At 41.0% G+C, this 16,023-nt stretch overlaps 2 protein-coding genes across 2 annotated transcripts; one reads left to right on the top strand and one right to left on the bottom strand.

Moving 5' to 3' along the window:
• The first annotated feature begins 44 nt into the window (after positions 1 to 44).
• Positions 45 to 5,989, top strand: LOC126373055 (V-type proton ATPase catalytic subunit A-like). Its single transcript, XM_050019012.1, has 13 exons — positions 45 to 135; positions 679 to 791; positions 1,060 to 1,290; positions 1,520 to 1,657; positions 1,974 to 2,125; positions 2,429 to 2,553; positions 2,833 to 2,979; positions 3,308 to 3,523; positions 3,977 to 4,136; positions 4,213 to 4,282; positions 4,434 to 4,570; positions 5,046 to 5,235; positions 5,882 to 5,989. The coding sequence occupies exons 1-13, from the start codon at positions 45 to 47 to the stop codon at positions 5,972 to 5,974; spliced, it is 1,863 nt and encodes a 620-aa protein (XP_049874969.1). The 3' UTR covers positions 5,975 to 5,989.
• Positions 5,990 to 6,275: 286 nt separating this feature from the next.
• Positions 6,276 to 13,625, bottom strand: LOC126373056 (trypsin CFT-1-like). Its single transcript, XM_050019013.1, has 4 exons — positions 13,483 to 13,625; positions 7,429 to 7,597; positions 6,907 to 7,165; positions 6,276 to 6,651 (listed from the first exon to the last, which is right to left on the bottom strand). Exons 1-4 carry the CDS (start codon positions 13,526 to 13,528, stop codon positions 6,355 to 6,357), a joined length of 771 nt encoding a protein of 256 aa, XP_049874970.1. The 5' UTR covers positions 13,529 to 13,625; the 3' UTR covers positions 6,276 to 6,354.
• Positions 13,626 to 16,023: the final 2,398 nt, after the last annotated feature.

Here is a 16,023-nt window from a genome sequence, read left to right as displayed (position 1 = left end):
AGAAGGTCTCAAAACTTGGTAAAGCGGTAACAAAATATTTAAAAATGGCGAAGAAACCAAAAATAAACCCGCGAATGGTTGCAACAGAAGAGAATGAGGGCATGTTTGGCTACGTGTTCGCTGTGTCTGGCCCTGGTGAGTAAACGCTTCATCATTATCAGCAGTTGGTAGAAAATTTCTAGAAGCTCATAACGCTCTTCCATTCCCCATCAGCGACGTTAGACTGACATTTAATAAGTGACTTCCAAAGCTGGAATCAGTTGTGCAAAACAAAGAGAATAATTTACTCATCATCATCATCAATTTAAGAGCCACGCTCTTGTCGGTGCAGTATTTTCCATGCTACTTTTTTAGGGAAAAATAGAAAAAAATATATTATAAAAAAATGAAAAAAACTATTGTAAAAAATATTATTATTATTTAAAATATTATATATACTAATATAATTTACTACGTATGTGCAAAACAACAAACAAGTACTTACAATAAAATATTTCCTTCCATTCGAGTCTATTAGTAATGTTGTAAATCTCGATAAAAATACACATACATACATACATACATAAACTCACGCCCGTAATCCCAAATGGGGTGGGCAGAGCCACAAGTAATCAAAGACAACTTGCAGCCACTGTTGATACGAATACACAATAAAATTATGAATTATTTCCCGTACAGTGGTGACGGCGGAGAGGATGTCGGGCTCCGCTATGTACGAGCTGGTGCGCGTCGGATACAACGAGCTGGTCGGCGAGATCATCCGGCTGGAGGGAGACATGGCCACCATACAGGTACTATCATGAATGATGCAATGTGTACAGTGGTGACGGGGATAAGCGAGGGTGCCTCTGTGATATCTGTATTGTTATCGGGATCACACGCGGATTCTACATATTAATGAAATGAAAGAAGATTCTACAAAAAAAGGATATTTTGCTCACGCTACTCATGCCTTATTTACCCCGTGCGTGCAAGTAAGACAGTCAGAGGAAGGAGGAAGCTCAGATCAGTGCGGAATGGGGAGTGTCCTTTCTATAAGTAGTATCACTGTTTGGCCAGGTGTACGAGGAGACATCAGGCGTGACTGTAGGTGACCCGGTGCTGCGTACAGGCAAGCCGCTGTCCGTGGAGCTGGGCCCCGGCATCCTCGGCTCCATCTTTGACGGCATCCAGCGCCCGCTCAAGGACATCAACGAGCTCACTCGCTCCATCTACATACCCAAGGGCATCAACGTGCCCAGCCTCTCGAGAGATGCTCATTGGCATTTTGTCCCGAATAACGACTACAGGGTTGGTAGATACAGGTTTTATAATTTGACATTACAACATCTGCTTTATAATGTTCCAGTTACTTTCATTGGAAAAAATCTACAGACATCTTGTCTTTTAGTTATTACTTACTAAACGTTCATAGTTTCACGAAACTGCCTCACACTTTGGATTTGGTTAAATAGGTGTTAAGGGTACTCGACTGACTCGTGGAAAACAACCAATCGATCATACTAAGCTTTTATGCTAGGTGGGATCCCATATCACCGGAGGCGACCTGTATGCCATAGTGCACGAGAACACACTGGTCAAACACAAGATGCTGATGCCGCCACGAGCCAAGGGAACCATCACGTATATCGCACCAACTGGCGACTACAATGTCACTGTGAGTTATTTGATCATACCAGACAGTAAAAAAGATGAGTGGAGTCAGAGCGTATGGACCACCAAATCAGCAATTCGTTAATATCTCTACGTGTTGGTCGCAGAGACGCAGGTAGTCTAGATACTAGATAGCAACTTGACCATTAAAGACGTAATGCGATATAGAAAAGCGACTAGATATATTTTCACCTAGATCGTCGCAAATTTACTTGATCACAAAATGACAACATACTTATAGTGGTTTGTGCAGTTTGTGTTTTGCCAGGGCCAGCCAAGGCGATAAGTAAGAGATATACTTGCTGAATATTTTTGCCCAGGATGTCGTGTTGACCACGGAGTTTGAAGGCGAGAAGACTTCATTCACCATGTTGCAAGTATGGCCGGTGCGCCAGCCGCGCCCCGTCACCGAGAAGCTGCCCGCCAACCACCCGCTGCTGACTGGCCAGAGAGTGCTCGACTCACTTTTCCCGTGAGTTTATATTTCTTTCAATGCGTCGATTAATAATCTCCAGCTCTCCACTAGACACAGAAGTGGTACCCTGAATGTACCAGCTTGTATGAAACCGTACTGCTTTTCTATTTAGCAGGATGCTTCCTAACTCGAACATCAAGAGAAATTCCGGCACTGGGAAGTACCACCACTACGTACGAGACTTTTAGTGGAGCTGCCGTACTATCTAAGCATTGCCAAAGTCATTAAACTATCCATAAGACGAATACATTCGTCAAATGAAGTACTTATATTGTATTAATACCATCAATTCGTTGACAGTTGCGTCCAGGGCGGTACCACGGCCATCCCCGGAGCGTTCGGTTGCGGCAAGACTGTCATCTCACAGGCGCTGTCCAAGTACTCCAACTCTGACGTCATCGTGTACGTCGGCTGCGGAGAGCGTGGTAAGATCAATTTGTTCAATAAATACTACCGATTCCGCAACTATCTTTTAAAATCTGTTGGTTTCAAAATTATCATCTTAAACAGCAGATGCGCAACGAAGTATCAGAAACGATGATATCCTTATATTTTTGCTATATTAGGTATCTAATTGGTTGACTGACACACTTTTTCATTTACTTTCTGATCAAACTTAAATTGCAGAAAATTATTACAGAAAAGAACCAGAAATAACCTGACGCTCTATATTTACGTGAACCTCTTCTGTATCTGTGTTAAAGGTAACGAAATGTCTGAAGTACTCCGGGACTTCCCCGAGCTGACGGTGGAGATCGAGGGCGTGACAGAGTCCATCATGAAGCGCACGGCCCTCGTCGCCAATACTTCAAATATGCCTGTGGCTGCTCGTGAAGCTTCTATATACACGGGTGAGTAAACAATATTCAAACATACATAACTGATCCTACAATCCCATGACGAAGCGCGGGCGGTACTGTGGTTTGGTGGAGATTCATCCAAATCCTTAAAAATAGTCAAACCTGATAGATAGATAAAATACTTTATTGAGCACAATGGACACAAAATACAGAGATAAGGACAACATATACAGAAAAGCACAACAGGCGGCCTTATTGCTCATGCAGCAACTTCTTCCAGGCAACCTTTGGGTACAGGAAAATTTTGTACAAGTATAAACCTGGAATCTTTGGTTGGTTTCCATTCACACCACAGGCCCAATCTTTTGTTTGTCCCCAGGTATCACCCTCTCCGAGTACTTCCGCGATATGGGTTACAACGTATCCATGATGGCTGACTCCACCTCCCGTTGGGCCGAGGCGCTGCGTGAGATCTCGGGTCGTCTGGCTGAGATGCCGGCGGACTCCGGCTACCCCGCCTACCTGGGCGCTCGCCTGGCCTCCTTCTACGAGCGCGCCGGACGCGTCAAGTGTCTCGGTAGCCCTGACAGGGAAGGTATGTGCTAAACATTTTTTTATAAAAAAAAAAAGTTTATTTAAAGTTTGTTTAGTTTATTTTGTTTGTTTTGTTTTTTTTTAGTTTTATAACGTAATTTCTTATGTCGTATGAGTTGTGAGGCTGATGGAGGACCACATAAACCCCTGCGTCAGGATTATTATTTATTACAGAGGGTTATTACGTAACTTACAGTAGAATATCCTCGAATAACATGACATTGGTACGTGGCTGTCAAATGAGTCCCTGCTGAAAACTAATCTTTTAATCATGCGAATGCCTTCTGCGCGAAGATGACACATTTTGGGAAACTTATAGGCTATAAACTTATGACCATACATACTTATCAGCCGCTCTATTTACAATAAAATAGAGCAGCTGGTACACCAAATCGCGATCCTTCGTATGGTTTGAAAAACCTGACAATTATGAAAAATCGTTTTGGTATTATAGGTTCGGTATCCATCGTGGGCGCCGTGTCTCCCCCCGGAGGTGACTTCTCGGACCCTGTGACAGCAGCCACGCTGGGCATCGTGCAGGTGTTTTGGGGGCTCGACAAGAAGCTCGCGCAGAGGAAACACTTCCCCTCCATCAACTGGCTCATCTCTTACAGGTAATTAGATTTTTTATGAAAGAAACCAGATGGAAGACTTACGCGCCAGTAAAATGTGTCTTTGTGTTTGTTACAGTAAATACATGCGTGCACTAGACGAATACTATGACGTATCCTTCCCCGAGTTTACGCCACTCAGAGTGAAGGTAGGTTTAGGCCTGGATTCCATCGTTATTTAAATCACATCCTGTCTCCATATTACACATCTCCACATTGGTAGAGTTCTAGTCTTAAGTTGCAGAAATAATGGCAACGAATATCATTTTATCAACGAACATATCATCATTTATTGAACAGGTTAAGGAGATCCTGCAGGAGGAGGAGGATCTGTCTGAGATCGTGCAGCTGGTCGGCAAGGCGTCGCTGGCCGAGACCGACAAGATCACGCTGGAGGTCGCCAAGTTGATAAAAGACGACTTCTTACAGCAGAACAGGTAAACTAGTAGTTATTGACTGATATAATGTTACAGCGCTCGTAGAGGAGTATTTACAATATTATTTTTATGTAAAACCACTTTCCTAAACATGTAGAAATCGTGCATGTCTCATGTACTTACATACTTTATAAAGAAAAACGATCACCAATTGAAGTAGTGTTAATAAAACCACTTAGGTAAGCATGCAGAGTTGAAAATTTTATCTCGCGACCTAGCCAATATGCAAAGAATGCAAATATTATTATTATATGTAAGTACGAAATAATATAACTCGCTAAAGTCGAGACGCCTCATAGGCTCTCATCGTCTTTGGCGTAATGTGTCCATTTTAATTCGGACGAATTGCGTTAGGTGCTGATTAGATTTCGAAACGTTTCCTACATGGCTAGTACTCTACAACATAATGAGCTAATAGTACTTATACTTGTTGCAAGCTGATTGAACGAACAATGTCTTTTCCTCATATTTCCAGCTACTCGGCGTACGATCGCTTCTGCCCGTTCTACAAGACGGTGGGGATGCTCAAGAACATCGTAGCTTTCTATGACATGTCGCGCCACGCGGTGGAGTCCACGGCGCAGTCTGAGAATAAGGTCACGTGGAACACTATCAGAGACCACATGGGGCCTGTGCTCTACTCGCTCTCTTCTATGAAATTCAAGGTGAGTCTTTTTTCTCTGCACTCTTGACTACAGGTCACAACGCCCCCAATACCGCCGGCGACAGGAACACATGGAGAAAGAGGAAAAGTAATGCATAAGGGAGCTCATGACTTATGACCCTCAGCACCGAGGAATACGACCGTTCGCAGTCTCCAATAGAATGACCACGGTCTAGAAGTCCCTAAGTATACTAGAGACATAACTCTGGAAGATCAGTGTCGATTTTTTTTTGACATAAATTCGCGAGATAAATAAATTCAAGACAACTTGCTGCCACTTTGGTTACGAAGTCCAAAGATGGATGTCATTATCATTTTGCTGACCGTGTCCGGGAAGCAGCAAAACGTATTCTACGTCTTTTCTTAAGGGATAAGCGGTGAAAGAAGGAAATCGCCGATCACGCTTGCAGGGACCGTTTTGGGGACCTGAATTTTTTGCTGTTGTGAACGAGTCTATGGCACGATCATGCAAACAAAAAATAAAGTAGGCAAAGGTACCTAGGTGAGTAATACTCTGGCTACCCGTGCGGTACCAGAGCAAGTGGCTAGATAAAAAAATACTGAGTGCAGAGGACTAGGGTGCAAAATATACCATTCAAATCGATATAACCAGCTTTAACGAAGAATATTTTCGTGTTTGACACCAGGACCCTGTGAAGGATGGCGAGGCCAAGATTAAAGCTGATTTCGACGTACTCCTGGAGGAAATGGCAGTTGCCTTCCGTAATATAGAAGATTAAAATGTTACCTATTGTCTTGTGTTGTTACTGTAAATAGAACGTGTCTTTGTATTATAGAGTCTCTCCAATAAGTATCCGATGTCCTGGGACTTGCACATTAGATGGTATGATATTATTGACTTGTCTAGATACATAGATTTTATAATTAAATATTTCTTGATATTACACTGTGGTTTTTCAATTATTTTATTTAGCTTTATCGTCTGGGCTTTTCAATTTCTTGTTTATTTGATTTATGTAAACAGTATCTAAAAATTAATAGGTACTCATTTTAATTCTGAAGTAATGTAAAACAAGAAAGTTATGGCTAAACATTTATTGAAGTAACATGAAGCTTCACTGCCGCTAAATTCTTACTAGAGCAGGACCTGATAAAACATTTAGGCGTTGGCGGTAATCCAGGCGGATGCGCGGGAGACGCGGGCGTTGACGCCGGGGAAGAAGGAGTGGGCGCACTGGTGGCCCCAGGAGCAGACGCCGACGACGACCCTGTTGTGGAGAAGAGGACCGCCAGAGTCACCCTGGCACTGGTCGCGACCGCCTACGTCCAGCCATCCTGAGCACAACATGTTGGCGGTGATGGGCGCGCCGATGGACGCGTACCGGTTGGCGCACACGTTCTGGTTAATGGTCCATACTTGCACATGGCGCAGCTGCTCCGAGGCCTGACCTCCCCACTGTAACAAAAAGGTCAATCGTTGTCATTCATGATAGTCAATACTAGAAAAAAACGGGGTTTAGTGTAAATTCACACAAATTGGTTTCGGCGAAAGATTTGATGATTTGTGAATTGTTTTATCAAGATGACAAGTCACCAACACGAAGATTTTATGAAAACAATAATAGATCCGCGACCTATGGGATCGTGATCAAACAATCATCGGGATTGGAACTCTAAAACAATATAAGTCAAATAAAATGTTAACACTCACAGAGGTAGTACCCCATCCGATGGCCCAGACGACCTGGTTATCACCAAGGTTATAGTTGGCACCAGCAATACTAGCAGCAGCTACGGTGGAGGACCAGCTGAAGGTTCCGGAGATGCGGACGATAGCGAAGTCGTTGTCCTCAGTGTTTTGGTTGTACTGGGGGTGGCGGATGATGGAGGCGGTGTTGAAGACAGACCCGCCGCTGTTGGCCCAGGTGGAGCCCACACGGCTGCGCCAGTTGCCGGCGGCAGACAAACGTCTGGAGAGGAAATTATACTTTAAGACGAGTGTAAGGAAGCAAATGGGATTGTATGTAACGTACCTACCTAAGTATTAGATAACTCATAATACCGGGTTCTCAGTCATCCCGTGCAATCATGGCGCTCAGTGTCGAAATAGTGGTAGTCTCATATCCACCTGACCTCAACCCGGCAAGTATTATGTGTTTTAATGAACTTCAAAATGTATGCATGGCGTCTTCTCTGGTAAAACAACAATTGCATATTCATTTATTGAACTTACACGAAGCAGTGAGCAGCTGAGAGCACGGATCTGTTGTTGATGATGGTGCCACCGCAGGACTGACTGAACCAGGAGCCGGAGCCAGCCAGCATGGCCACGCCGAATGGGTAGGTGTTGATGGTTGTCACCGACCCGCCCACGATCTTCTGCGGGCCATCGCGGGGCATCGCTGGAAACGAACGCAGGTGAATTTATACTTCCTGCCACGGACCTCACCAAGCCTGATTTCAGGATTATTGGGCTGACAAAGGCCCCTGACTTGTGTCATGTAACAACTAAGTAGGTACTAGCCGGGACTATCGGGTCTTATAGTGAATTGAGAAGCATTGAATATCATATAGAAAATCAATTCCAGTTCGATCATATGCCCAGTGCACAACAGACGTGTTCACGCGAGTTATTGAGTGACTAGTGCAAGTTGACCGCTCACTTACGACATTTACGTGCGCCTATCGTGTCTACGTTCGCTGGTTATTAGCGACCACTACTATAGACCCCTGCTATACGGACCATTACACAGGCGATCGGTGTCTCGCACGAGTGGTTTATCTGCATACAAAAGTATTGTATTGTGCTAACATCGGATCCTCCTTATTACACCTACGGTCGAAGGTTATAAGGTGCTCCCCTAGCGGGTTTTAGAGCGAGACAGATATATCAAACTTTGTTTTCGAAGCATAATGTCCCTTCAACATAAATCACCTTCTACTCAAAATAGTCCGCTAATCCAAGCTCAGTCGGAACCGGACCTTTCATTGAACTCCGATTCAAAAAATGTAAACACTATAAGCCGAAGTTCGAAAAGGCCTTGCCCTGCCTTTTCACCGGGCGGTGAAATGCGTGAACTGAGGGACGACATCAAAGACATACTCTCTAACTGGAAAACCGAGCAAGACGCAAACTTGGATCGTATCCTTTCTAAGCAAAGTGTTCTTATATCCAAACTAACATCCGACATCGATGAACTTAAGATGCAGAATCTCACAATACAGAAATCTAACTATGAGATAGAAAAATCAATGGCTTTCATGAACCAAAAATATGAAGATGTGTCTAAACTGATAGAAAATTTACAAAAGGAGAGGAAAGAATATATACATACTATTAACATTCTAGAAAACAAGATAACTGATATGCAACAAAGTTCACGTTCCTCCTCCATCGAGATACGTAACGTACCTGCTTCTGAGCGTGAGACCTCATCTAATCTCACCCAGTATATAACGAATATTGGAGAAATCTTACAAACACCTATAACAGGGATTCGAGATATCTATCGTATACCAGGCAAACCAGGAACATCTAAACCTATTGTCGTGGAACTCCGCTCTGTCCAAGAAAAAGATCAGCTCATCACTTCAGCTAAAAATTACAACAAGACCCGCCCCAAGGATGAACGTCTGAACACATCACAGATCGGTTTCAGGAGCAATCAACCTATTTACGTCTCTGACTACCTACCTAGCTCTACTAAGAAGCTGTTTTACCTATCTAGAGAATTTGCCAAATTAAACAAATACGAATTTTGCTGGACGGCGGGTGGCAAAATCTTTCTCCGAAAAGAACATGGCGCTAAGCATATTATTGTTAAATCCGAGCAGTTTTTACTAGATCTTCAGAAACTACAATGACTATTTACTACCCTAATTATCTACTATTATATTGTGTTCTCATCGGCTTCTGTATATTTGGTTGCAGACTTAATTATAGTTCTTACACTCTTATTCTTATTACACTCTACATTCACCTGCTGCGTTATATCCACAATCACACAAAAATCGTACTCACCTCACTCATCCAGCCCAACTTCTTACACTAGTGGCTCTCACGATCCTAATTTTTCCGTTATAGACAACATATTATTCCATAACTCCTCGAATTATCTGTCTCCTGGACCTAAACTTTTCAAATCTTCACACGATGTACTTCACACTAATTGACTATTTTTCATTATTTATAAATGGCTTCCATGATTGAAATCAATTCTGAACTTGAATCACTCGATTGTATCAACTCTTTCAAATGCAGCCCGGAAAGCTGTAACCAAATGCTAAAGACATCTCAACACAATTCACTTGCAGTCTTGCAGCTTAACATTTGCTCAATAGGTAAAAACTTTGAACAATTGAGGGCCCTTTTATTGGAAATTAACGTTACTTGTCACGTAATTGCCCTGACGGAGTGCTGGCTTCAAAAGTGCCCCAACTTACCTGTCCTGGAAGGTTACACTCTTTACTCCACTACTAACCCTCGCAACCAAAATGCGGGAGTTGTCCTATACATCAAATCCTCCTTAGGTCACCTCGTATCTGAACCGGAATTTGCATATGCTGACTGCCTCACGTGTGTCATTAATAACAAAACTGCCATTATTGCAGTCTATAGATCCCCATCTTTCACCACCAGAAATCAGTTTGAAAGATTCCTTGAGAGCCTTAATTCCATCTTAACTGGCTTAAAAAGCTTTAATAACATAATACTAGTGGGGGACCTTAATATAGATATAAAACCTCAAAATAATGACACCTTCGCTAGTGACTACTTAATACTTAACGCTTCTAATGCAATGTCCCCCACTCATCTACTTTGTACAAGATCAAACAAATGCTATGACCATGTGTTTCTCAAATCTAACTTTTCCTCTACTACCCTAGTACTAGAATCGTATATCACTGACCACCTACCCACCCTCTTATCTCTACAGCTTAAGCACGACTATTCAAACGCTTCTCGGTTTAAAAATATAGTGGATTTGCCCGGTATTCGTCATGAACTGGCAATTACTGATTTCAGTCACATACTCCAGATACATGATGCTAATATTGCTACTGATAAGTTTGTCTCTACTCTGTCTGACATCACTGCCAGACACTCCAAATCTGTCACTATATCTCGTAAGAACATAATACTTAAACCCTGGATCACTTCAGGATTGCTACGCTGTATCAGGAAAAGGGATCGGCTTCATAAAGAATCTAGAAACTCCCCACATAACCAAATTATAACAACCACGTATAAACGGTACCGTAATTTTTGTAATTGCCTTCTGCGTAAACTTAAAACATCTTACGAAAAGCATGAGCTTCTAAAATCTAAAACTAATCCTAAAGCGACATGGAATACTGTTAAAAGAATAACGAACACTGAGAAACCACGAAGCCAACCACAGGAACTACTTAAAATTGCGCCTGATACTCAGACGTCACTGAATTTAGTTAATAATTATTTTGTCGAGATAGGTAAAAATCTTGCAACAAAAATTTCCCACAATATAGATTCAAACATCTTCCAATACTCCAGTAACCCAAGTATATCAAACTCGATGGTCATTCTTGACACAGATGAAACTGAAGTCGAAGCAATCATAATCTCCCTGCGCTCTAACTCTGCAACCGGATGCGATGGAATATCTCCTTCTATATTAAAATCTAACTCTGAATTTCTTATCCCTATTATCACTCACATTTGCAATATCTCTTTTAACACTGGTGTCTTCCCCAGAGCCCTTAAGAAAGCAATTATACACCCCATTCATAAGAGTGGCGACAAAAAGAATATTTCTAACTATAGGCCTATTTCGATTTTAACCTCTTTATCCAAAATCCTAGAAAAACTCCTAAACAAACGCCTCATTCAATATCTCAATCAGTATAGTATTTTGTCTAACCACCAATATGGCTTTCGATGTGGCTTCTCCACAGAGGATGCTGTTTCACACCTTGTCGATCACATTTCTACTAAACTAGACCAGGGCCTAAAATGTGTGGGAATCTTCCTTGACTTACAAAAAGCTTTCGATTCCGTATATATACCTGCTCTCCTCTCCAAACTTCAAATGGTTGGTATCAGAGGCTTAGCCTACGATATCTTTTCAGACTACCTATCTGACCGACGACAAAGGGTTATGATCAATGGACTAGTGAGTGATGAATCCCTTATGGAATACGGCGTCCCTCAGGGGTCCATTCTCGGGCCATCACTCTTTTTACTTTATATCAATCAACTTTGTGAGCTAAAGCTGCCGAACTCTGAAATATTTACCTATGCTGATGACACTGCGGTGGTTGTACATGGTTGGACTTGGGAGGATATAAAGACCACAGCAGAGAATAACCTTATGACCATTAAAAATTGGCTTACGCAAAACCGCTTAACATTAAATATATCTAAAAGTAACTATATCCCCTTTTCTATTACAAATAGTTCTCAACCACCCAAAAACTATGATCTGTTTATTCACTCGACATCTAACCTTAATGATGAATCAGCATGCCTTCCCTTGACTCGAACCACTAACACTAAATACCTCGGTATTCATCTCGACCGTAATCTAAATTGGTCCTTCCAAATAGACAAGCTCGCTACTAGAACTAGAAGACTAATACACATTTTTAAAACCCTTCGTAGGTCTGCTGACAAAGAAACTTTAAGTACAGTATATGCCGCTCTCTGTGAATCTGTGCTTACTTACTGCATACCGGTCTGGGGTGGCGCCGCCAAGTCCTATTTCATTAGGATAGAGAGAGCGCAGAGAGCCATTCTCAAAGTTATGCATTTTAAACCCTACAGATTCCCTACCGAGGAACTGTACTCAACCGCTAAAGTCTTAACTGTGAGAAAACTTTATGTGCTCCGTGCAACTTTGCGTTTACACTCACAGGTACCACTCCCGGACCCATCTAAAAGGAAACAATTCAGAGTCTGTCTTATCCCTCGACATAAAACTAAATTTGCTTCTCGACAATTCCACATCTCTAGTACCATAATCTACAATAAAGTTAACAAAATATTAGATATCCATAAGCTGAATAAATTGGAGGTGAAACGTAAATTGGCTAATTGGCTCTTAAACCTAAACTATGACGATACAGAAAATCTACTTCATATCAATTAATCACACCATTCTCTAAACTAAACCCACATACATTACTAGTTAGTGGAAGCTGCTGCTCTAGCAGCTTCCGATCCCAAGATAAAGTCGTAGGGCTAACATACATAACATACACAAATACACTGTCACACACACACACACACACACACACACACTCACTCACGCACGCACACACACTCGCACACTCTCACTCACACATACACACACACACACACACACACACTGCAACCGTTCCCGAATCTATTTTTATTTTTTTTTATATTCTTACTTAATTACTTGTTTCATTTTAATTATTTCTCGCTTTTTATTTTTAACTTCATAAGTACATAAGATACTACTGCATGCTGTCTCTAATGTAATCGCTCATTTTTGTTTTCCACTACTTTTGTCATTTTACTGTATTGGTTCTTAATTTACATTATATAAGTTTACTCTTATAGCTCAACTTATGTGGCCGAACCCTGATTACCAAGTCACAGGCCTATGTGCTTAGTTTGGTTTATCAGAGTTCAACAATTAATTTGTACAACTTTGTTTCTTATAAATAAATAAATAAATAAATAAATCAGGTGATTTCAGACTACGTAAGATGGTAGGGCTGGCAGAGGAAGACCGAGAAGGACTTACGATGACCAAATTGGAGATGTTTTTAGAAAAGGTTTAATACGATCTCTGAACCGGCGGGCGTGCGGGTATGAAGCGATTGATGAATGTGGAGGAAGCAAGAGAAGTGTGTCAGGATCGAAGCAAATGGAATTCTATAGTCTCTGCTTACCCCGGTGGGAAATAGGCGTGAGTTTATGTATATATGTTCAGACTACGTGTCCTAACTAGACACTACAATGGGAATTTTGGGTTGTCATATATCCGCCGGCATAAGTAAGCTACTTGGGGTAGATTTGCAGATAAATAATAATAAAAAATGCATTAAGTAAGTATAATAATTTGGGGCATTTTTTTAAGCTTAAGGGAATGGATGAATTGAATAAGACCTCATTATTTATTTTTTTGGTGCGACTTATAGTAGATTTGCCGCAAATTCCGGGATATATGATCTCAGGGGCTCACTACTAGTAATAATATTTCTGGACTTGAGATGGTGTCTTCAAAGAAGACCTATGTTTATCAGTAGACTGTTATGGTAATAATAATGTGTGACTTACCCGCCACGGCGGCCACCGCAAGAATCAGAACCAAAGCAGCACGCATGTTCACCACCAGAACTCACACTGAACCATCAACTTCTGGTTCAGTATTTATATGGCCCACAATTGCATCTACACCAACCATTGAGGACCTATCTTATCTGTTCTCATCGATAACGTATTACTTAAAGTCTTAGCAGATTTGATTGTTGTCATATTTATTAGAAGATTTATTGCCGACCAGCTTATTCATAATTAGGGGAATAGAATCGTTACACAGTTATTATTTCAGGTCGGTTATCTACTTTTCTTGGTAGTACTTATGCTTCAATAAATCTTGATAAATATGTAAGTACGTCAATACTACTGTATTGTCATCATTATCGTAACTCCACTATAAATATGCAATACGCCTCACGGAGCTGGTCTTACATCGCAGGGTCACGGGTTCCAATCCTGCCTCAGGCTCTAAACCACTGGATTCGACTGTATGTGGGTTTAAATTAATTGTATGGGTCATAATTGATATTGATTGCGAGTGTGGAGTATCACCACAAACTATGGCTCACCTTTTGTGCTGTCCTAAGTGCCCTAACACCTGCACTATTGAAGACCTGTACGAAGCCACTGACAATGCCGTAAGCGTGGCCAATTATTGGTCAGCAAAAATTTAGCTTCGATCGCCATCGACTCGCAAAGAAGAAGAAGAAGAATTGATATCACGTGGTTTCCAAAATTTGTGTCCGTTTAACAGCCTCCGTGGTCTATTAGAGCGTTAGGCTCACGATTTAGATTCGATTCCCGATGGGAACACTGTCGATATCACTTTGTGAGACTGTCCTTTGTTTGGTAAGGACTTCCCAGGCTTGAATCACCTGATTGTCTGAAAAAGTAAGATGATTCCGTGCTTCGGGGGGCACGTTAAGCCGTTGGTCCCGGCTATTAGCCGTAAAAACACCTCCACCAACCCGCATTGGAGCAGCGTGGTGGAGTATGCTCCATACCCCCTCCGGTTGATCGAAGGAAGTCCTGTGCCTGGCCACTGCTGGCAGTGGGACGTTAGGCTGTTTATGTATTGTTATGTTAATGGCAATAGGCGAGCCCTATGACATGAGGCTTAAACATTGCCGCGGAGAAGTGGGTGTACTTATAGAAACCTCAACCTACCCCTTGTTATGTTATGTTGTGTTTGTGTAGGTATTATCCTATATTCTATCCCCCTTGTCAATGATGGAGTATTGAGCATCCTTCACAACGGTTCTCCTCTGAGCACTTAACCCTCGTTTTTGCTTCGCCGTACTCTGGTAGAAAGAAAAGAAGAATACGTCTAAGTATACTCTAGTCAGTTAAAAAGTTTTTTTTAATTTTATAAGACCGGGAATTGAGCCCTGATAAATATACGTAGGTAAGTACATACAAGTTTAACATATAAAACAGTGTGCTAACTTGTTTTTTATTACTTACGGAAATGATAATTTTGATATGTAGATAAGTATCAAGATTAATGAGATTAATTAAAATCAAAAAATAGTTGGAATTATCTATCAATAATAATACGTAATTCATAGTTATACTTATGTATGTGTACTGAAACATCACGAGTACCTAGTTTTATTTTTTATTTTGACGTGACTTATTGTAGATTTGTCGTAAATGGCATTATTTACTTGGCCAGACAAATGAGGCACTGAGGACCCTACCTGGTACAAAATTGAATAGTGCCATGACCGGACTCATGCAATTACTCTAAACTTCTTTTATATAGGCTTACACATAAGTACTGTCTTACTTTGTTTAATTATGTTCTAACTAAATGTTAAAGTGTGCATAGCTGTATGTAAGTGATCCATAAATAAATAAATAAATAAATCTACAAGGGCGTAACTAAATTCGGTTATCTACTTAATATACTTACCTACCTACGTATTAATGTGTTGTGTGTGGCGAGTCATATATTTCATTAGTCAGCAGCTGTTGATATATTCGTATTATTAATATATTTTGCTACGTACCTATTCAGATTCGACTATTCTAATCACGGAATAGAAGAAAGACACTGGAAAGCAGTAAAGTTATACCTCTTTTTAAATCAGGCAAAAAATCAGATCCTACGAATTACCTATAGACCGGTTTCTATCCTACCTTATACTTAGTAAAATTTTCGAGAAAATCATTCTCGACCAACTGCTATGTATGTCACGACAAAAAAAAGACAAGTTTTAGCTTTAGGTTTTAGTTTTAGGTATTTGGATGATTTATTTCTTGTAAGTATATCGCTTTAATTTAATAGGTAGGTACCTGGATCCATTCGCAAGATAGGTAAATGAAGCCAGTAATTCAGTTGCAAGAACATTGTCTACTTATATCTCTATAAATATGTCAATAAAAAGATAAAAACGCTTATTATCGAACACTTACCTAAAATGCATTAATTATTTTATATTTAGCCGATTTTTCTTTAGTTCAATTAGTTACGTTAGAGGCATATTTTATCTATTTACAGTTTTCGTAAATACAGCGTTCGTGAGTGGGATCAATCGTTATTTATGATTGATTATC

This window comes from Pectinophora gossypiella, chromosome 15 (assembly GCF_024362695.1).
Source record: "Pectinophora gossypiella chromosome 15, ilPecGoss1.1, whole genome shotgun sequence".
Taxonomy (NCBI): domain Eukaryota; kingdom Metazoa; phylum Arthropoda; class Insecta; order Lepidoptera; family Gelechiidae; genus Pectinophora; species Pectinophora gossypiella.
This window is presented reverse-complemented; position numbering and strand designations above follow the sequence as displayed.